The sequence below is a fragment of the Zeugodacus cucurbitae genome, chromosome 5 (assembly GCF_028554725.1).
Source record: "Zeugodacus cucurbitae isolate PBARC_wt_2022May chromosome 5, idZeuCucr1.2, whole genome shotgun sequence".
Classification (NCBI taxonomy): Eukaryota; Metazoa; Arthropoda; class Insecta; order Diptera; family Tephritidae; genus Zeugodacus; species Zeugodacus cucurbitae.
The window spans coordinates 65,894,296-65,918,563 of NC_071670.1; the positions used below are offsets into that span (position 1 = coordinate 65,894,296).

Below are 24,268 nucleotides of genomic sequence, written 5' to 3' on the forward strand. Positions count from 1 at the left end.
AAAAGGTTTTGTCGAACTTCTTATGTATTTTCATATAGCCAACTCACACCAAATGCGACAAAATTTGTCTCAAACCGTCTTTGATGTCGTACAATACATGCTGAGCAACAGCGCAACCAACACAGAATGAACCAATACAAGACAAGGCACGACAAGGAAAGACAGAAAAACGACAAAATAAATTTTCTTTTATTTCGAGACAAAAAGACAAAATATTTGCTACGTCGCATTGTATTTCGCTTGGTGTGGGTTAGAGTAAAACAGGTTTTTGTGTCTTATTAGTCAAAGATGTTTTTGTGGGTAGAGCCTAAAGCTAGTAGTACTAATGGCTAACAAAAAATATATTTACTTTCTATATAGAGGTATTGATCTATGATTTTTCGACTATTGGCCATGCAAGAGGCGAACGTGAAATAAAGACATTGAGCTGCTCTTCTCACAACAGCGTCCATCTCGAACCCATCCTTATAAAGCGTAATGCATTCCCTATCTATGCGCGGTCACTTCTTCACGCTCTTGAAGGGATAAAAGTTCTTTTCGAAGCCTAGGACTGTGGACCTTATACATATTTTCCGTAAGGATGTTAATATCAAAGACGATTCCGTGTCCAAATGAACTCATATTCCATAGTCCAGAGCATATTGAAGATATTACGAAAAATCGCAAAAATAAATTTTAAAGTGATTTAACCCTTGAAAGGGGAAGACTTCTTCTAAATTGTATTGAAATTAAATATTCTTGTATATTTATGTAATACCTTGTAACTTATCTTCCACTCAACTCACGAAAACCATGAATTTATCACAATAATATTTATCTACAACAAACTCACCACCAATTCCACCACAATAAGCGCTTATCCAGAAATTTATGCGTCGCGATTTGCGCTTAATTACTACGCACTCAATACACAGATTTTAGAATTTTAGGCTGTTCAAAGTGGCACAACCCTAAATCGGCTGTGGATTAGCATAAATAATTGGCTGAAGTCGGTAAGTAATGGGTGACATTAAAAATAAACAAAAACTAAATTAAGAAAAAAAATAGTGAATAAAAATTTAATGCTTATCGCGCAAGCAAAATAGAACGATTTAAAGCAACTGAGAGGAAAATGAAGGAAATTTATGCAAGCATATAAGCAGCGAGGTACGACAGGGCGTATACGTAATCAAAACAAATGCCATTTTCGCATAAACACGACGCAGGAATGTATTGGCAATGGAAATGGAAATGCAAAACTAATGGTCAAGGTTTTCACAAAAGTCATGCTTTTTATTTATATATGTGTATATATAGCAACACTCAGGGCGTGGAAAATCACAGTAAAAGTAAAGCGTAAAGCAATAAATATCTATCAGACGCGCTTCAAACTTCCCGAAAGACGCAGAAAGCAAAACACATTTTTTTGTGCTTCTCAATGAATTTGATTGATTTGTTGATTTGCGAGGGTATTATGCTGCGCGCCTGTGTGTGTGTGTTTCTGTGTGTGAATCTGTACATATGTAAATTAAGCTTTTGGCTTACAAAGCTTTTCCAAATAATGAATGGGGGCAAGTGTAGGCATGAATCAATAGAGGAATGAGTCAAACGGTGTTGGAGTGTTGTTGGTAAATTGCATATAAATAAATAACGGCGATAAAAATGAAAAGCGGAATGAGAAAAGTAAATTAGAGTCAAGTAAAAAAGTTTTGGCGTTGAATTCACGCCCACTTTTTCTATGAATTGACTAAGCACATTCACTGTAAAATTTATTTTGTATTTTTTCTTGCATTTCTATGAGTTTCTTATGCATCTACAATTTATTTTTTTATTTTAGTATATGTTTATCTAGCAGCTATGAAAATATTTATTTAAAATGACGCCTGTAAATCCATTAATATTTCATTAAATATCTTCTGCTGTGTACTAGAAACGTTCAGTTTTGTTTACTTTAGTGAATATTAACATTTATAAAATTCGTTTTATTGGCGTATTTATTCAGTGAATAAGCAATTTGATTACACAACTCGATAAAGCTGTTAAATAAATATTATTAATAAATAATTTAATGGCTTCTTTTGAGGCGTTTTTTTTTTTTTGTATAAACGAATTTAGAAAATAAATATTGAGGATATTACGAAGAGATAGTGCTTTTGTGTACACAAGTTGTTCAAAGAAGCTAATAAAACTTAAAAAAAAAAGAAAATTTAAAAAAATTTTAATCAAAAAATTAATTCATATAAACTTGAGGAGATTAAAAAATCTTTCAAAAAATATTATCAACTCTCATGGAAGATTGCAACTTGAATTTCACCAAATTTTTTGCAAATATTCACATTTAAAAAAATTTCACGAAATTAAAAATTATCTGTAAGCTTTCCGTCAAGCTTTCTATAGATTCTAAAATATCCCTAAAATATACTAATCCGAAGACTTTTCTTATGTAAAATATAATATAATATATATTTTGCAATATTTCTTTGAATTTCAAAATATTATACAGGTGGCAACTCCAAAAAAAATATGTCATTGAAGCCTCCAGAAGCTTTGGAACCAATTTATTAACATATTATTTAAAAATATTATATTTAACCCTTTTAAATGCAAAAAATCGGAACATTCAACTCCAGCGCCATCTATCGGATTATAAAATTTGAAAAACCACGAAAAATATAATAATATATAAGGCACATATTTCCACACAAGTAAATATGTAAATTCCGACGATTTATGCGAGTTTAATATTACGTCGTCCTAAATCGATTAATAAGCGGTCGACAGCTGCAAGTTTCTCCTTTTAAAACTCTACCCAATACCAACGTCTACGAATTGTTAATGTTATAAAGATTTTAAATGAATGAAAAGTGTAATTGTAGATGTAGAGGGACAGCGGCAACATATTGCGTTACAAGAGAATTTACTCTAATGCCATTTTCAAAACTTTGGCAACTCACACCGGAGAGCATAATCGAGATATGTGAAATATTTGTACTCCTATATTTGTTGGTATGTAAACATAGTACATAATTTCTCAAGAAAATCGATTTCGTGATAAATTATTCGATTTGCTTTAATGGCAAATTCTTCAGAAATACTAAATAGTAATAAAGTTTACCAGTTGAAAATTTTCCAATAATTTTGAAATTTCAAAGAATTCTACAACTGGATTTGTTGTTGGTTTTGTAATAAGTTCGGATGAAATTTAGCGGAAATATTATTTATGTCATCTACAAACTTCATTTTAGTCTCAAAATATACACACATAAATTGTCCCTCATACTCGCCATTGATAAGGAATTTAATTCTACTTCTTAAAATAACTTGTGTTTAAAAAATAATTCGGTCTTTAATGATAATGAATTTTTGGGTTCGATCATCTACTCTGATAAACATAAATGCTTGGACAAATGCGTCAGAGAGCAAGAGCAAAACTTGGTGAGAAAACCAAAATACTTCGGTAGTAGTATATTAAACACCTCTCTCTTACATGTCGATAAAAAATTACTCCCAATACACCTCAGTTCATAAGAAAACTAACGGAAGAAAAATGTACAGTTATTATTTTTCTAAAATATTTTTAGGTGGCAACTCTGTTCCAAAATATTTCTACAGAAGACATTCTCAAGTGCCTTCTATAGGCACAAAAGTTTTAGCGAAATTATTTCCTTATATTTTATATTGGATTTTTCAAACAGGTGGCAACTCTGGTCAAACAATATTTTTTTTAATTCTTACCATTTAATATATATTTATTTTTTAAATTTATAAATAAATTAAATTTTTCAAATAGGTGGCAACTCTTTAACAAATATTTAAATTTCACAGAAATATTTGCAGCTTTCAATTAAGCTATACAGCAATTTTCTGGAAACATACATATCAATTATAATATACATACATATATTTACATACATTTATATTCCATATTTCAGAAAAAAATCTCCTCAAAAATTGCTGCCGTCACTTGGCAATTACTCAAATATAAAACTATTTTTACCAGCTGACTCTAAGCCCTTAATATGCAACATTAATATTTTACTACAAACAACACGTTTAACGGGAATTTTCATGGTTATTTTTATGCTTGCTTTCCAGGAGCTGGTTGCCATATCGCCGGAACGACGTAATTGGCGTGGCATATTTATAGCGTTGCTGGTAATAGCAGCTGTCTTCAGTCTCATAATATTCTCCATTTTTCTGCTGTCGCCAGGTAAGTGACATACACAAGTGATATACAAGTACAAAAACAAAAAATAACTGTAAATATAGAAATATGGTAACTATGCATATGTAGCTATGTAACGGTACTTATGTAAGTGAAAGTGAAAATATAATATCTCTCTAATAGCTGAAAGTGTAATTTCCCCAAAGACATTAAAATTATTTTGACGCATTAGAGTTAAGTGAAAATTTTGCACAACAACAACAGTAACAACCTATATAAGTATGTCTCTATGGTATAAACAATTCTATGCTTATTTATGACTACTCTTATTTTGCAACACACCCTTTTTTGGTAGAATTTCAACTCTCTCTCTCCCTCTCCATCGCGCTGTCATTAATTTGCCTCATTTAATTTCCATTCTAATTTACATGCAATTATAGAGGATGAGGGGTTGCGCATACGCGGCCGTCACATGGTGCTGCCTGATATTTTGGGCAAAAGTTTGCAATGGAAGCCCTTCAACGGCACTTGGAGTAGCGGTAAGTTAACAAGCTATACTCAAATTCAATGCTTATACATTTAATCTCCGCCTTCTTTTTATTTATTTCGCATTTTTTCAGACATTGAACTGATATACCGTGATCCAACGGGCGGCTTATCGATATTAAATCTGGACAATTACACAACGCGGGTTCTAATGACCAACTCGACATTCGTAAGTACTGGCGTCTCAACTCTTCTTCTAAAAATGCTTTCAATGCTTCTCCCATAAATTTTCATTTTATTACAATTTCAAATGATTTCCTTTTTCTGCTTCTTCTTCCTTCCAGCGTCAGTTGAATGCTGAATCGTTTCTCGTATCGCCCGATCAGAAATATGTACTGCTGCAGTCCGACAGCAATGCGGAAGGCTCCAGGTATATTTGCGTAGAGATTTGTGCAAATAATTTGTTGTTTTTATTTATACTTTCTTATACACACGTCTAAACATTGCTTGTAAGAAGCTTACTGCTTTGTATTGTTTTCGATACTGCAAATAAACAAATACTCTTACAAATATCGCAAGTGGGCAACGGAAGGACAAATTCAATGGCCAGTAGCAATTTCATATTTACTTATGATGTTCGGGGCATTCCACGATTGAGCGACTTTATGTCATTTGTAGTCGTTCCCTTTTAAATCGCACAAAAAATGCTTTCTGAAAATCGCTTGGGGCATCTGTTTATCGTGTGATCCATCTCTTTAATTGATTTAATCTTCATTTCTCTCAAACTATTCAGAATATCACATATACCAATCTATCTTAATGAAAATATATCTGAAGTCGGTTAATAACCACGACCACCATTCAAACAAATGGTATATTCGAACTACTAAAAGTAGGGCTATTATATAAAGATGGTCAAATCTCATATGTCTATTCGATTAATTTGAACCAAATTTGAATAATAATTTCCCCTTGATATTCTCATTTTAGTATTTAGAAACGAACTATATATTCGAAACTTTACTTTTTTATTACGATTATTTTCGAATATTTTACTTTTCATATTATACAATTTCAATTCCTAGACATCAATTAAGGTAATGGAATAAAATTTAACACAAATAGTCATTTTAAAATTAAAAAATTCCTTTTTATACCCTCGCAACAAAAGTTGCTAAGAGAGTATTATAGTTTTGTTCACATAACGGTTGCTTGTAAGTCATAAAACTAAACGAGTTAGATATAGGGTTATATATATCAAAATTATCAGGGTGACGAGACGAGTCAAAATCCGAATGTCTGTCTGTCCGTCCGTCCGTGCAACGGATAACTTGAGTAAAAATTGAGATATCTTGATGAAACTTGGAACACACGTTCCTTGGGACCGAACACAAAAAGTGTCATAACTAAGCCATAAATAAAGTTATAAAAGTAAAATTTGGAACAGAGGATCGCACTAAGAAGGGACATATTTCGATGTAATTTTTTTTGAAAAGTGGGCATGGCCCCGCCCCCAAATCGGTTATTTGTATATATCTCACAAACCAATAAAGCTATATAAACCAAACTTTCTGCAGTCAGTTCTCTTACGTACCCCACTACACACCATGAAATTAGTTGAAATCGGATAATAACCACGCCTACCTACCATACAAAGGTTAGGTTGAAAATGACTAAAAGTGAGTTGACTCAGTAAGGAAAAACGCCAGAAACACTAAATTTCACATAAGAAATGACAGATGGTAGCTGCACTCAGATTTTTTTAAAAAATGGAAAATGGGCGTGGCAACGCCCACTTATGGGTCAAAAACCATACCTCAGGAACTACTCGACCAATTTCAATGAATCTTGGTTTGTAATAGTTTCCTTACATCCCAATGATATGTTGTGAAAATAGGCTAAATCGCTTCACAACCACGCCTACTTCCTATATACGAGAACTTTGAAGACAATCTGAATCGTTTACTTTACAATATATAAAGTAAGCACTAGTGAAGATATCGATGCAGAACTTTGCACAAATACTACCTTTATAGTGTGGCAGCTCCATTCTAAAAATCGCCGAAAAACTGAAACTATCAGTATAACCTGTGAGAAATAATGAGAGAATATTTCCTTCTAATAATTTGTCAAGATGTTAAAAAATTATAAAAATCGGTTCGGTACCTTCCCAAGTCCCCATATGCCCAATTAATGATTTCAGAACTTCCAATTGACTTATCGCCGTATATATAGATATTTTTACTATATTAAGAAATCATATATCATTTAAAAAAAAATGTGTGAAATCGGAATTAGCCCAGCCCCATAAGCTATATATAAGTTTCATTATTTTATTTGACTTTACAAAAATAAATACAAATTTTTTTTCGCTTTTAATCGCAAAAGCAGATGATAATGTACTAGACCTTTCTAGGTTCAATATATCCAATATAGTGATTTTCGACCTTCCGAATAATGACTTTATGAGGGATGTATCCACCAATGTTGAACAATAGTGGTATATGCTATTTAAGACATCAGATGGTTAGGTCCTAAAAATCTGTAAATCAGTCCTTAAATCGATTTATGCGTTGCTTTAAACCCCCTTATATTTGGTATAGATTTACGTACTACTGATTGATTGCAATTTATTCACAATTTCGTCAATAATTCATATTAAATTCATATCGAATGAGCCTAACGTCTTGCTCATACTTGGAAAATTTTTTAAATCCTCACATTCTAACGAATTATAATGATATTCAGCTGGATCTCCACACACACATTTTCTTTCATAATTATTTGCCAAAAATAATCAATTAGTCTTGCCGCCTTGGAATGCACCATTAGCTCTTTCCCACGTGCAGATAATCATAATTTGCACAGCAAATGACTCAGGAAATGGCAATTTCTTGCCGATACATATGTATTACAATACAATAGCCTGGGCCACATGGCGTATGATAAACATTTGTGCAGCTGATGAGATAAAGAGCCAAATTTTATGACAACGTTAATATTTTTTGTGTTTAATTACAAAGCGAGTAGAAACAACAACACCACCACATATAAACATACAAGCATATATGTATTCATAAATATTTACATAACACGAGCGACTAGTAACATTGACCCACAAGCACACTTACAAACAACTACATATTTGAAAGCAGCTACGAAACACCCTAATATATTTATGATTAACATTTCCTTTGAATTAATTTTTATAACACAATTTTCTCCACACACCAACCAACAACAACACGCAGACATCACGTTTACGAGGTGCAAACAGCGAACACCTTCCCACTCGGTCCCACAGAGAACATAGCGGAGCCGCCGCGCTTGCAGTATGTCACATGGGCGCCCAATGTGTTACTCGCGCCCGCCACAACCACAACAACAAGCACCACCACTACCACAACAACAACAGCCAGCACTACAACCACAACAACGAGAGCACCAACCAACACAACCACACAAGCCGCACGTTTGGTGGGCGCCGCTGCAGCAGCTACAGCCGTCAACGCCTCGGGCGGCGGCAGCATATTGCTCAGCAGTTTGGCAGGCGCTGCGACAGGTGGTGGAGCGGTTGGCAAGCCGCCGCCAAGCAATTTTCAATATCCTAACGGTGGCGCTGTGAAAGCATTCCCACAAAATCAGGCAATCGCCTTTGTGTACGAGAACGACATCTACTACAAGCCGAAGGTGCAAGGCGAGCTGGTGTGTCGCATTACAACAACAGGTGGGTGTGAGCTAGTTGTTATTTAAATCTTATAAGCACTCTTGTTATGTTGCATGAGTTCAGCTTTCTACATTTTAGCTTAAACTCTATTCATCTTCTCTCCTCTCCCCCTTCTTTTCTTCTTCTTCTTTCTATTTCATGTGGCTGTTCGCTACCGCTTCTGCTTCTTCTCGCAAAGGTCGCGCTGGCATCGTCTACAATGGCATCCCGGATTGGACGTATGAGAACGTGCCGGAGCTGAATGGGCGCAGCAGCGGTCTCGCCTTCTCACCGGATGGCCTATTTTTAGCATTTCTCACATTCAACGACAGCGAAGTGAATGAATACAAGTGAGTACCGTTATGAATATTTAAAATTCTATCAAATGTGTTAACAAAATGTGCGCTGTAATAATTGGCGCCGTTGTGCGCGCTTGTTACGGTATTTATATATATGTTTAGTGTCCGTAGTCAAGCGGATGACGTCAATATATTCAATCGTTTATAACGAATATGAATAAGTGATGCTCACATCAATGATTTCCCGAGCTTCTTCTCCCAGATGAGATGTGAATTCTTCTTTCTACTCGCTCTATACTCTTATCACTCTCCATTATCTCACCCCCTCTCATAGATACACCTGGATGGGCGACGATATCAAGTACCCAGCGGTGCTAACGCAACGCTACCCGAAGGCCGGCGAAATCAATCCGAATGTCACCGTGAATGTGGTGAATCTCTCCGTCCTCAAATACATCTTCCCCACTCAAATCAAACTTCCAGCCGATCTAACGAATGGCAGCTACATTGGCGCCCTAACCTGGGCCACACCCATCGATCTCTCCGTGACGATCACAAATCGTGGTCAAACAAAGGCCACAACTGTGGTTTGTCGCGCACCGGACTTCCATTGTCACCCTGTGCATACAGAGGTAACGGTCAATGACGGTTGGGTGTTACCAGCCGAGCGTCCCATATTCTCTGCACGCAGTAGCGCCAATCTTAAACGCAACCAACTGCAATTGCTCGCCAATGGACTGAATGGCAATAACAGTTACCACAATGTGAGCAACGGTCAAACCACTTATGAGATCTCACATGGCGGTTATCTGCTAAAACGTTTGCCGGTGCGTGATGGCGAACATGGACACTTCCGACATGTGGTCTTCATCTCATCGCTGGATCGCCGACCGGTGCCGCTCACAATGGGACGCTTTGAAGTCACTGAGCTTTTGGGTTGGGATGAGGCGCATGAGATTGTCTACTTTATGGCGGCGCCAGAGAAGCGTCCGGGTGAACGGCATCTCTATAAGATCAGTCTAAAGTTGAATGAGACGCAGAGCAATCGCGCGTATATTACATCAACACAGCCGACTTGCTTGACCTGCGACAACACCATATCCACGTTCCGACTGACAGCGCAAGGTATACATGTGGAGGACGCGGAAAACCGTAGCGATGACGAGACCGAGTGTTACTATGATATACCGAAGAATTGTCTTTACAATAAAATCTACTTCAGCAAAGATTACTCGCATTATGTACAGGAATGCCTCGGACCGGAGTCGCCCAGCGTGTATATGGTGGAGACACAAAGCAACATGAAGACGTATATACTCAATGCGGGTCACAGTTTGCGACATCGGCTGCAACAGCTCGCCTTACCACAAATACGTACGTTCAGTGTGGAGATACGACATGGCTTCCATGCGCAAGTGCGACTCTATCTGCCGCCCGGTATGCGTGAGGACGAAGAGGTCGCCTTTCCGCTCATACTGCACATGTAAGTTGAAGAGTAGTAGTCTATAACTTTGGAACCCAAAGCGGCTGCAATGAAACTCAAATCACTGTATTCTTCCCCCGTCTACTTACAGCAATGCGGCACCCGGTTCACAGCTGGTCACCGAAAAGTATCAAGTGGATTGGAACTGGTATTTGAGCAGTCAACGCTCCATGATTGTGGCGCAAATTGATGGACGCGGCAGCGGCTTCCAGGGTGAACTGCTGCGCACACAGGTGCACGGCAAGCTGGGCACCGTCGAAGTGGAGGATCAACTGGGCGTATTAACGTAAGCATCTACCAACTAATGCCTTGCACACGTGTGCGCCGAGAGTTATAAACTCGCGCACACCAACTCATTTAATAGCACTAAAAGACACTGACCGCAAACTTTGAACCATTGTAGTAGTCGTGTAGACTCATTAAATGAGCTCAGCACTCGTCAACAGCTTTTACTCACTTTATTGCTTTTCTCTTCCACACACCCACACAAACCTCTAGCTACCTGCGCGATAATTTGAAATTCATTGATCCGTCACGTATTTGTGCCTACGGCTGGGGTTACGGTGGTTACGCAGCAACCATGACGCTTATCGATGACTCACACCAGGTGCTGCAGTGCGCTGTGGCCGTCAACCCGATTGTCTCCTTTGGCTATCATTGTAAGTTTGCAATTTACAGTTATTTTCGCCACACTTGACGTGTCCGTTGTTTGCTCATTTTAACGGTGTATTCTGCTGTTTCCTTGTAATCGTTGCAGACTCATTTTTCACCGAACGTTACATACCGTTGAAGGGCGATTACTTGCGCGCTCTGCAGGAGGCCGACCTGACCATGAAGGCTGGCAATATTAAGGGTCGCAATTTGATGTTGATACACGGCACGGCGGATAGACTGGTGCATCAGGAGCACACATTGATGTTGGTGCGTGCGCTGGTGGATCAGCAAGTCAAGTTTCGACATCAGGTAAGTGAGTTTTATACGAATGTGTGTAGTGAGACTCTAGGGAATGGACGTTGAAACTTTACGAAAGGTCAATGATTTAGAACATAAGATGATCCCTTAGTTCTTGGAGTTTCGAACCGATTAGCAGATTTAAAAACTCTGAGTTCATTTGGACTATTTCTTCATTAAACCCGGACAGTCTGTGTTGTGCCTCTGTCTCACAATTTTTCTGTTTTTTTTTTTTATTTATTTCCAGGTCTATCCCGATGAGGATCACGCGATGACGAAATCACTTAGCCATGTCTACAAAACCATGGAATGGTACTTCGATGAGTGCTTCGGCCCCAATGACGACAGCGAATGGGATCCGACGGGACTGTTTGTGTTCAAACAATAATTAATCTTTCACCGTGGTGAAGAGGTCTATTTGTAGAAGCAGGTACTAAGTAGTTGCATAAATTAGTGTGATTAGAGATTATTTAGGAAGCACGAAAAAAACAGTTTAAGCGAGTAGAGTTAATACAGCGTTGAAAGCAGTTTATGTGTATGTAGTTAAGCGTAGAAATGGGTAAAGCGAGTATAGACAAGTTTATATGAATATACAGATTCGATTAAAAGGAGTTTAGGAGAGTTTAAATAAATATACGCGACTAGTTATGCCAGTTTATACGAGTATATACAAGTTTAAACTAGTATATATGGGTATATGCGAGTTTATACGAGTTTATACTAGTTTATACCAGTATGCATATTCGATAATATACGAGTTTAAACGAGCATATGCGAGTTTATACTGGTTTATGCGAGTTTATAGCAGTGTATATCGGAGAAAGCTTGAGTACACGTTCATTGCTGTGCGAAGCGATCGAGATAGCGCGATCTTAACTAGGAAAATTCAAGTTTTTTGCATTTTTGAAAGAAAATAAAATTACAAATTAGTTTTTATATTCGAAGGCTAAGCAGACAATTAAGCTAATTAATAAAGTTGGTTAGAAACAAAGCTTAAGTTATGTAAAACTAAGTGTAAGTGGGTATGCGGAACAAAAAAATATGAAAATTAATTTTAAAAAAATATTGAAATAAATAATAAAATTTAAATAATTAATTGAAGTAATTAAAATAATTAATTGAAAGCTAACGAATTGTAGAGAAGCAACCGCAACATGCAAGTAACGTGATTAATTTGTGCGACTGATTATTGAAATATGCGTAAACACATTTAATGAGCATAAATAAACATTTTAATTAACAAATTTAAATTAACAATTAAAGAAAAAATAACACAAAATAAAATATCATAAAAATAAAAAAATTAAAAAAAAATATTTAAAACAAAAAAATAAATTTTGTGAAAAAAAACAACATTCAATAAACTAAGTGATTACATTGAGTTAACGGTTTATCATATTTAAAGTAAATTTATATATATAAATTAATTGTATTTACTAATTTTTTATACTCGTTCAAGCGTGCATTTCACAGGCGATTACACGTGCGCATGAAACAACAAAAAAACATATGAATATATAATATTTATTTACTGCATAAAAGTTATATTGAAAATGGAAAATTATATATATAATAAAAAAAAATATATATGAATTTACTATTTATTTAATGTTAATATGTTGCGATATTTATTAAGTGTATCATTAAATGTACTGTTATGTGTATTTTATAGCTGTACATATGTATATGTGTATGTATAATTAATTATACCGTTATTCACAAAATGAATTAAAATTGACTGAATGTTATTTTTTTATATGTCATATGTATGTATGTATGTAATCCAATTGAAATGCATAAGTTTATGGAAATTTACATGTTTTAGCTTTAAAGCGCATATTATTAATTGAATTATGAATATTAAGTATGTTCAAGCAGTCAGAATAAATATATATATGTTAAATTCGATGTTAATGTAATGTTAGTATGTATTTGGGAGAGCAGTTGTTGGTGTAAGAAAAATTAAAATCAGCGAATTATGTGGTAAACCATAAAATATATGTTTTTAATAACACACGCTGTTAAAAATGATCTTCTTTTCATATTATTTCCACTTGTTAAGCCCAATAATATTAATTTCCCAAAGAAAAAGTATTTCAAAGAAGCGTACTATGAAAATTATAATCAAACCGCCTGAATGTAGGCCACATAACTTGCGTTGCCTACATTCATACGCTTGTTGAATATAATGAAGCGCGAAGTTTTACCTTTATTATTTCAAAAACCACTTTTTTGCACTAAAAAATTTAAAAATGCATAGAAGAAATTTCTAGTAAACATATAAATTTAGATACAAATCGCATTACTATTTGGAAGTTCCAAGTATTCTTATGAAATATAGCACTCGTAACAATAACAAGTTGAGGTAAAAAAGAAAAACTATAGGTTTACTTAAGCTGTAATACAAAAAAACACTAATTATGATGCAATTGTATGTAGCAAAATAAAATGCTTCCATTTTCAACAAAGAAACACTACAACAAAAGAGAAGACATAACTATAACTAAAAAATATATGAAGCTAAAATATAACACTACAAAAAAGAGATGTTGACAGCACAACAAAGCAAGTATAATAAAATAGGAAATACGAACTAATGAAGGCATAAAAGACCCCAAAAGAACACAAGAAAATATAAAACAAAAAGAAATTTAAAACAGAAAAATAACAAGAAAACAAAAGTAGAGCTAAACATTCTACATATATATGAAATAGTGAAAGCTTTAAGTGTGTATTTGTGTAATGCCGCAAAAAAAAAAACAAATCCAATACATATGAATATGTGAAATTTTAAAAGTAAAAGAAACTAAAAAGATTAAAAATAATTATTAAAACTAAGAAATTATATCTGATAAGTAAAAAGATAGGAGATACAAAAATTATAAAAAAAGAAATCGAAATTAAATTATTATTAAGCAAGATTTTGAAGAAAATAATTAAAAACCTTATTTGAAAAAAAAAAAACAAATTAAAAGTTTGATTTTGAAGCATACACAACCAGCTACTCATACAAAACAGCAAACATTTAGCCTTTAATTTAAACAAACGAAACACATACAAAATCATTGATTAATCCCAAGTTATCCTTAAGGAGTTGAAGCAATAATTATGCTTCAATAATGAAATTTCAAATACAAAATATATACACATTTGATTGTGGCCGCACAATAATTCACAAAGAAAGTTGAACGAATTTATTTGGTTTCAGAATTCATTTCTGCCGTCCCCCGACACACCAAGTACATACACAGATGTACAACAACAGCACAAATTGCTTAGAAATACACACACATAAAGGCTTTTACCTTCGCTTTGTTGAAACTAAACCCTTGAACCTTAAGAAACACTTCATTTGGCTATTTAAAGTCCATCAGGACTAGAAACACTTAAGCTAGGCACCTAGTGCATGGTGTGATGAAGCATTAATGGAAGGAAAACACTAAAAAAAATTAATTTTGCTTTTAAATCCACTATGTGCTTAGCAGTATTCTATAAAGCCTTGTTCAAGAATTTCATTTTATATTTCCTTTTTTACTATTTTTGTTTAATATTTTTTATATATTCACCACTAAGAATATAAATAATTTAATTTAAGCTAAATAAAAAAGCATACATAAATGGCAACAATGTGAAATTTCATGTATAACTGTTTAGTCGTATACATATTAGCTGCTAAATGTATGCCTGTATATCACATAATCTCGAATGAAGGTGTATAATTAGGCATAATGCAAATGTTAAAATAAGCATATATAATTTTAAGTGAAAACAAAAACACCCTGTAAAAGGCGAAGAAAATCACCAAAACAGACAACGCATTAAAACAATAATGAAAACTAAATAAAAATGGAAAATAAAAATCAAATGTTGAAAACAAAATTTTCGGGTTTTATTTCGATGGATTTCTTGTTATTGATTTAATTTTTCTTTTTTAAATAGTTTCGAAGTATTTTTTATCTTTTTTGATTTGAAATATTAATGTTCAAGAACCCTAAATGTAGGCTACATTACAAATATGCATTTCGAAACCACTTCGTTGCCTACATTGAGGATGATATCGTTTTATGATTATCATTAAGACTTTAGGAAAACAAAAACACAGCCAAGTAAGCCAAAATATAATTAGATTATTATTTCAATCATGTTCAATCATGGAAAAATCGTGTAAAAGTAGCATATTTTCCATACTTTTAAGGCAGGAAGTCCCATATCTCTTCGGCAACACATTCTTACTTAGTTTAAATCTTTGTAGATTTTTCAACGACATCTGGAGTCGAGGCAATATTTTTCTTAATAAAAACTGAGTCCCTAAATATCTTGGAAAACTGTAGGAAGTAATTTATGAATTCATTAAAAAGCTCCATTTAAGTTATGAAAAAAGTTATGGTTAACTCGTAAATGTTATTTAGATATATTTTATTTTTCTTCCTTTGGAACAACTGACAACATTTGCCATCAAAAATTACTCGAATTCTGAAATGACCGAACTGAAAATCTTCTGTAATTAGCTCCAAAATAAAATGCATATCTCCAATTATACTTATCTCCTCTGACACATCTTTTGCGCAACTTTGGCGAGTTAATTAAAAACTACATTTCACAAATTTAATTGCGAACACATACTGCACTGCGATAAAATTGCAGCGAAATTCAATTAAGAGTAAATAACTAGAGTAGCGCTGCAAGGACACTAGCTACACTTAGCCACACTAAATTCCACTAATGGAGTAGCTTTTGTGAAAGCGCTGGCCATTGTTATGTGAAATGAAATGAAATGGAATTGAATGAGTGTTGACCAGCGAGTTAACTGAGAAAATAGAATAACACATGTCGCATTATTTGGTGGTTGAAGACAAAGGGCCGTCGCTGGTGGAGGCTGCTCTGGTTAGTTGGTGGTGGATGAAATTGCAACGAAAATCGGACTAATGCAGAATGTGGTGGTTTTTAGTGTAAAAAAAAATCTCTAAAAATGGCTTTGTGGAGGGGAACGCTTTCAGTGGATGTGGTCTATTTTACAGACTGTAGTATAGTTTGACCATATATATTTTTTAATATCCACTCACCAACTTTAGAACCCATATGAGACTTCTCATACATATATATCAAAGGATGGGCAATATTCGAAGAGTAAAACTTAATTATAGAACTCGAAGCTGCGATGAAGTTACTATCTAGATCCGTCAGACATACTAATGATAAGGGATCTGTTCTAAGCTTGCCACGACTTTCAATGATTTATACCTCTTCAAAATGTTTAACAAAAGCTTTCATAAAAATAAAAAATCGTAATTTTAAATGTCGTATTTACGAAGGACTCTTATGAATTAGATTAATCGAAGTAAAAAAAAAATACCGAAAAAATACTTTTGAGACCGCATTCAATTTTAGAGGGCACTGGCCTCGGTCTTTGAAATCTTAGTGTTACTAAATTATTTTTTCATTAAAAGTAAACGTTTCCACAAACATTGACTCCCCTTTTGTGGTAATATGAGTCCTCCCATACTTATATATATACACGAACCGTATGTGTAGTCCACCTACCGCCACATAAAGTACTTTTTCCCAGCACTTTACTCTCTCTGTTTGCACGACGCCAAATTTGTGTATTTGTTCAGCAATTAAGTGCACTCAAATTCCGTTTTTATTGCTTTTAGAGGAAAATAAACATATTCACATATTGTTGTATAAGTACATTAGGGCGAACATTTTTAGAGAGAGAGAGAGGAAAATTGAATATAAAACCAAAAAATATAAATAATAGCTGAATTTATATTTAAGCGAGTAGCAAAAGAACACTCGCTTATATTTTAAATTAAGGTATTAGAGTAGCATTAGTAACAAGCTTGGTGCTAATGATTAAAGAATGGTTGTCTTCAGTTTCAGACTTGATTATTTTAAAGTCATAAATCTAAAAAAGTGTACTTTACTCTATAAGTATACACTACAGAACCTCCTTAATATACCTACCTAAGTACCATCCATTAATATTTCCAGCTGTTTCAGCGTATCACATGTCGCTCTCTCTTGTTCATGCCCGCTGTTGTCGCTAAATAAATAAACTCTTAATTCTATTCAATTTACAAAACGTTTTAAGTTAATTTGTTTACATTTTTGCGTTTCACTTCGTTCAATTTCGCGTTGTTGGGTACCGTTGTTTTTATGCGATGCTGTTTTTTCACTTTGGACATCTCACATACTCTCTTTTTTATGAGTTAAGTGGTTTCACGCTAAATTTTTTCCTTTTACGAGACAGGTTAAAGTGCGATTTAGGAAAAAATTTAATTTGTTGTAGCTTTAAAGGGTGAGTGTGAATGAGGTAACCTGGAGATTTTCGAAATAGTAAGACAATATGGTTATCAATTGGAAAATATTTTGAAATCTTTAATTTCGTAAACGTTTTTAAACAGAGTTGTCATCTATCGAAATAAGAAAAATTTAGTCAAATATTAAAAAAATATTACAAATCTGGGAGGTTCAGGAAAAAAGTTCCGCTAGGTATTTAGAAAATCTTTAGTTGAAAGAGAGAAAATGTAAAACTGAGACAAATTTTGCTAAATGCATGGCAAATATAAGGCGTTTATGGAGCTTTTCAGAACGACTTCAACTTAAACATATTGGTAAGAGTTGCCATCTATTGAAAAGAAAATTACATATGTACATTAAAAATTAAGCAAAAAACGTATTAGAAAAGTTGTTGAATTTTTTCAAAAATTATTAAAATTTTGGAATAGGGTTGCCACATTATCAGAAAAATAAAACTTAGTGAAATATCAAATTAAAATTAAAAAAAATACAAATTTCTACAAAATTCGTGCCAGGGCAAATTTGGTAAAATAAAAATAAATTCAAAGGATCCATCTATTTTTTTAACACTTAAATTAAATATTTTTTCTATCAATTAATCTGAAAAAAAATAATTTATCACCCCAACACCAGAATTAAATCTCAATTTCATTCTCATTATTATCACATTTAGTTAAGTAATACAGCCATAAATACAATACATATATGTTTATATTTGTTGACAGCTCGTACGTGTATTCAATGACAACAACGTGACCTTTTATTTGGCATGGTGTTTGTGTTGAGACTGACAAAGATATTTAATTATGTTGACAAGGGTAAACATCACGGTCTTTATGGGCAGATATGAATATATTTGTATTCAAATACAAAACAAAAATATAATAAATATTAGTGGTGGCATTTGTTTACATGTGGTAAGTACCCAGCAGGAAAAATATTACATTGTCCAATGACATTTCGATATAGAAGTAATTTTTTTTTTATTATGTGAACTAAATAACTAACGCTTACCACTATAAGAGTGCCAAGGAAACCTTAAATAGCATTGGATTATTATTAGGAGGAAAACAATTTTGACAGCTGTCATATTGCTCAATAAAAATGCATAAGTGCGCACTATTATTGTTTCTAATAAGCAAGTTGGAAGTAAAACTAGCTATATTTTAGTCAAAAACATACTTTAAGACCCATTCACAGTAAGTATGTGTTGCCTTGTCAGAAATTCTCAAGTCATAAATATTCAATTTTCCTAATGGGTATACATTATGTGTGTGAAAAGTTTATGACCAAACATATAAGCTTATATTTAATGGAAGCTATCATTGCGCCCCATCTACTGTTGTATTTGTAATACTTTTGTTAATTGATTGATTGCATTTCATTTTGAGGCTTTATGTGTTAATGTTTTAGTGCTGTCAAAGCGTCTGTGGTGACATGTCTCGCGGTAATATTAATTTTTGGTAAATATTTAAGTCAGTATGGGTAGACCAGTGGCTAGAGTGCGCAATGGAGACGAAATAGAGACGAAATGGATGGAATGCTGAGACACAACATTTATGTAATTTAAAATTGTGGATTTTTTTTTTTTTGGGATTATGTAGCATGGTCGGTTGGATTCTACAGATATTTAAAGACATTTTGGCAAAAATTTCACAAATCGTTATATATAGTATATGGAGACTGGGGTAATTTCGGGACCAATTTGAATTATTTTTTACAACAAGCTACATTATATTCAAGATTTTACATTCACTTAATTTTGATAAGATATACCACATATGAATCAATATATAAGGTATAAAGTCCATCGGAAGTTTGGAAATCTGCATATGAGGTATATGAGGGCTTGAGGAAGTATTGACCCGATTTTGCCCATTTTTGGCACAGAGACAGACTATTATAAGAAACACATCTCCGTTAAATTTCTTTAGAATATCTGAGAGATTCACCGATATTTGCGGTAAAAAATTAGCCACAAGCACTAAGGTCCTCAAGAAGATGTCTAGTGACTTGAAAAGTTATAGTCCAATTTCGGAAATTTTTAATCGAGCAATACCACACTATAGAAACAGTGCCATATTCGGTATCTAGGTTCTGGAAAAAGTATAAATCAATCCTTATAAGCTGACTTTTTTTGTTATAAAAGTCTCTGTAATACAAATGAAAATTTATTTCTCAAAACTTTCTTAAATTTAAGCTCAAATTACACTTTAAACCCGACTAATTGTTGTTGTTTGTTTTTTGTTGGAACTATCATCTTGTATTCTTTTATAAATCGCATTTAACCTCTAAAATTTGTTGCTCTTGCAGCTGCACTTTATTTGCATTCTAACATGTGAAGATGGCTGCGAATGCATTCACCCTTCACCCGCCGTCAACTTGACATTTATAGACGCCCGAGGCGAACACACTCGCATTGGCAAACACAAAACAATCATTTACGAGTGTAAATAAAGAGCAAAAATGCGCACCCACACACAGAGTAGAGAGGCCTAAAGGTAGGCGCTCAAGTGAATAAAGCTGGCCTCTAAGTAGGCAACTTAAAATGCATACAAAACAAGTATGTGTGTATGCATATATAACTGTATAACTGTGTAGACTAATGTGAGTTGAAGGCTTGTAATTCCAGTGCGTTAGGTTTAAGTGCAGACTCGCACACATATTTAACTACATATCGTAATACATATACATGTTCGAGTTTGAAATGCAGGCGAATAAAGGCTTGTAAAACTGTAATTAAGTGCACATTGAAATGTTAAGAAGCGCACCGAGCACAAACAAGGAATGTTGGAAAAAGGCATAAAATGTGGGTTATTGTTGTTGTTGTAGTGCTCGTCGTGTTGATCGCATTTTGTGAGTTAAGTTGCAAACTCGGTTCGGCGGTAGACGACAAGTGTCACTGAATGTTAAAGTGGATATATGTATAGGCATATGGAAATAAATAATAAATTTATTTTCCAACAAAATATTTTTTTCAGAGGAATCTTTCTTAAATTTATTAATTGTAATGTCCATATTATAATATTTAACTTTGCTTCCGCCGTTTTTTTTTTGTAAATTTAAGGTTTTTTTTGTATAAAAACGGTTACAAAAATGTTATTCAAAATATTGCCCGTCTTTCTGGCAGCAAGCATATACCGTGCAAATGTTGAGAATTCGGCTCCAAAAGTGACATTTCCAGTTGAGAATAAGTTTGGGATGCAAGCAGATCTCTACAAATATTTTGTTGGGTTAATGTTGGCACAAATGTCCATGGTCGATATAAAACGATTTAATCGATTTAATCGACCAGAGCTTGACCCTAGAGACATCTATTGGAAAACGGTGGAAGCAAAATTGTAGACCTATTAACAGAATTTAAATTTGGGTGTCAAATAGGTGGCAACACTTTTTAAAAATATTTTAGGTGTCAACAAGGATTTTATATTTTGAATCTAAGCTTTCTTTAGTTTGTTATCGAATCATTTTTTTTTAGCATGTGGCAACTCTCTTTAACTTCAATCTTAACCTTTTGTTTCCGGGTTTTTAGAAAACATATGCTCATTCAAATTTTTTGGTCCTTTCTTTAAGGCAGTAGTCTGCTTTAGAAGCCGAAAAAAAGCGTTTTTTAGCAATTTTTTTTGAAAGGGAAGGAAATGATTGCTGTAAACGGAATTTTAAGATGATAGTGTACTATATTTGAGGCTTAAAAAACAATATTTATTATTAAAAAATATTGAAATTTTTTCAAAGTTGCAAGTATTTTTCTGGAGTGTCTGGAATCTGCACTTGTAAATCGGTACCGGTGATGGAGGACGTGCGATGCATCTGAAACAGTCGAACCAATTTTTTTTTCACTTTTTATATTTTATGAACTAAAAAAATACCGAAAAAGTTATAAAATTCCAAACTTTTTCGAAGTTTGAAAAAAAAATTAATTTTTTTAGAAAAAAAGTTCACTTTAAGTTGCAAAACAAGTAGTTTAAATAATATTTTTGTCCAACTTTTTTATTTCAAATAGAAGATAATTTATTACTGAAGCTAGATCACTTTGGTTTTTTTCGATCGGACATATGAATATTCTTTTTGCTATCGCCGGCACCGTTTTCTAATACTTGTGTAAATGAAAACTCGAGAAAACGCACTTTAAAGTTTTCATTCGCATTCGCACCTGCTCGACGCTCGGAATTTAAAGACATATTCATGGACAGTTTTGGAAGAGATTTAAAACATAACAAAAAAATCGATTTTTAGAAGCCTGTAAAGCAGACTACTGCCTTAAACCAGTATATTTTTCATATCAAGATTTTAATATTTCGTATTAATTAAACAAACAACACATAAAAATGTGGCAACACTAATTTTTTATTTTGAATCTAAGCCTACATAAACTTTTTTATTTTGTTGTTTAGTTGTAGTTGAAATTATTTTCAAATCCAAGTTTTTACTTCCGGATTTTTTTTAAACTAGACCCTAAATTTCTAAATTATATTCAAATGTCTTTTATCACTTCCTATCATGTTCCCATACCACACCGTTTCAATTCTTAAAAACAACCTTGATGTTAATTTACAAATTTTGTACTTATATTTCACTATTTAAAGCATACTTTTAGGATTGCCACCGTTTGTTTATAGTAAAAATATTTTTTGGAATATCATTTAGTTTTTATTGTAATAGGCAAAAGAGATTCTGTCCAGAAAATAACATCATAGGATTCGTTTTACCTAGGGATCCACGGAACCTGGAGCGTTTTTCGATTTTGTTGCCTACATTTAGAGGTTCATCAAAATTGAAATACACGAAATGGACACATGAGACATCAGCACATTAAGACCTTATCTTAAACTATTGAGATCACGCTTTCTATGGAGTCAAGACGATGGAGGATGGTTTAAGATTCCAACATTTTAATTTGACCTCCAAACTATTAGTCTCTGGGTAATGAGCGGATGTTATAGTCGACTATCGAGAACTTTCATCAGCACATTATTTATACAACAACAAACATTATTTATGCAACAACAATAATAACAAAAACTTTTCCTAACCTTGGGTGCTTTCAACAGGAAACGTCAAAATAAAAATTCTAAATCTAGAATTCCAAACCAAAAATATCACACAACAAATAAACCATTCAAAAATTAGACCAACTGAGCCGAAGGTCACCGACAATTGCATACACAATCACATATTAACGGAAAGTGACAAAATTTTGTCAAATAAGTGCATTCATTTATTTGTGTGTGTGTGTGTTTAGAATAGATGTATGTATGTATGTATATATACCATAAATATGTGCTCGTTTAAGTGACTACTGTTATTGCGCTAGTTGATGTTATCACTCAAAAGCGCCACCGGCATGTGCATGGGTTGCCAACGGAAATTATTTAAAGCGTATTTATGTAAGTCCGGCAACCTTGCAGTGGCAACCCTATCGTTGTTCGGCTAGCTTTTAGCACTTTAACAGACAATTTCGGACTTTTTGCTCGCCACAATGTGAATGAGTGCTCATGTGCATAGCCAGCGGCGCACGAAACTTTTTACATATCTCTCGCATATACATACATACATATGTAGCAGATATGGACGCCAACATGGAACAACTCAATGAGTTCGCCTCGTTGCATATATGAGTAATATGCACATATCAACATGTAAGTGAATTTATGCATGTGTGTGAAAAGACTTTTTTTAATTACACGCTCAGCTGGGAAATAAAAATCGCTGAATGAACATTTTAAATGAATGTATGTATGTATGTACATATGTAGGTTTGAGGTTATGTAATGTGAGCTCCCAAATGTAATGGATTTTTGAATGAATAATCACCGTTAAATGACGGAATATATATTGCATTGCAATTTAAGCGGAGTTATGAATAAAAATATGAAATATAAATAAAAATAATTTTTTTTTTTATAATTCATTACTTTGAAAATGTTTGAAACTAATTTATACATAATTAATATTCCAGACTGTATTTCAATCCAAGGTTAAATTTAGCTTTAGCCTTATTTTGTGAATTTTAATTTCAAATTTTTTTTAATACGCATTGGCAACCCTTTCTTCAAAAACAACAAAACTTTTCTTCAAAAAGTCTTAGAGCGTCCATAATTATAATTACGTTAAATTATTTAGTTTAATTAATTTTTCGTCAGTTGGCAACTCTGGTCAGAAAAATTTTTAGTTAGTATTTTCTAAACCACTCGTTCAAAAATTCGACGACAATTTCATTAACATTCGTTATGCATATCTTCTTGTTAAACTTCTCTATAATTTTCATTTGATATTGGTCTTCGGATTAACTCTTCTTCTTCTTGACTGGCGTAGACACCGCTTACGCGGTTATAGCCGAGTCCACAACAGCGCGCCACGCATCTCTCCTTTTGGCAGTTTGGCGCCAATTGGTAATACCAAGAGAAGACAGGTCCTTCTCCAACTGGTCCTTCCATCGGAGTGGAGGTATCCTTCTTCCTCGGCTTCCACCAACGGGTTAGGTTAGGTTAGGTTAGATTGTAAGGCTGTTTCCCAAAGGGAAAACACATGTAGACTTTAAAATATAGTCCTCTGTGAAGCCTAGGGCCCCCCTTAGATTAACAAATTAGGAGTCGACAAAGCGACCTAAACCTACTACAAATCTGCAGAGATTATTAACCTCTGTATTCGCTATTTCGCGAGCCTGTTCTAAAAAGTGAGATCCAAGAAATCTCTTTCTTGATCTTGCAAAGGCGGGACATTCCAGAAGAAAGTGATGAGACGATTCCATCTCATCCTCCTCCATGCAGCTTCTACAGCTAGCATCCGGTAAGATTTTTAACCTTACAGCGTGGATCCCAATGGGGCAATAGCCAGTAAGAACCCCTACAATTAAGGAGAGGTGAAACGGGTACTGCATCGAAAACTTTCATAGT

At 33.8% G+C, this 24,268-nt stretch overlaps 1 protein-coding gene across 3 annotated transcripts in view; it reads left to right on the forward strand.

Annotated features, from left to right (window-relative positions):
* Positions 1 to 14,948, forward strand: part of LOC105213776 (inactive dipeptidyl peptidase 10) — a 201,794-nt gene extending 186,846 nt beyond the window's left edge. For all 3 annotated transcript variants that reach the window (XM_054231156.1, XM_011186832.3, XM_011186831.3), the window contains exons 2-12: positions 4,075 to 4,189; positions 4,585 to 4,683; positions 4,765 to 4,859; positions 4,975 to 5,060; positions 7,882 to 8,357; positions 8,536 to 8,686; positions 8,970 to 10,118; positions 10,210 to 10,404; positions 10,617 to 10,777; positions 10,876 to 11,081; positions 11,317 to 14,948. In XM_054231156.1, coding sequence (XP_054087131.1) covers positions 4,075 to 4,189; positions 4,585 to 4,683; positions 4,765 to 4,859; positions 4,975 to 5,060; positions 7,882 to 8,357; positions 8,536 to 8,686; positions 8,970 to 10,118; positions 10,210 to 10,404; positions 10,617 to 10,777; positions 10,876 to 11,081; positions 11,317 to 11,457 — 2,874 coding nt within the window. In that variant the 3' untranslated portion in view covers positions 11,458 to 14,948. The remainder of the gene's footprint in view (positions 1 to 4,074; positions 4,190 to 4,584; positions 4,684 to 4,764; positions 4,860 to 4,974; positions 5,061 to 7,881; positions 8,358 to 8,535; positions 8,687 to 8,969; positions 10,119 to 10,209; positions 10,405 to 10,616; positions 10,778 to 10,875; positions 11,082 to 11,316) is intronic.
* The last annotated feature ends 9,320 nt before the right edge of the window (positions 14,949 to 24,268 follow it).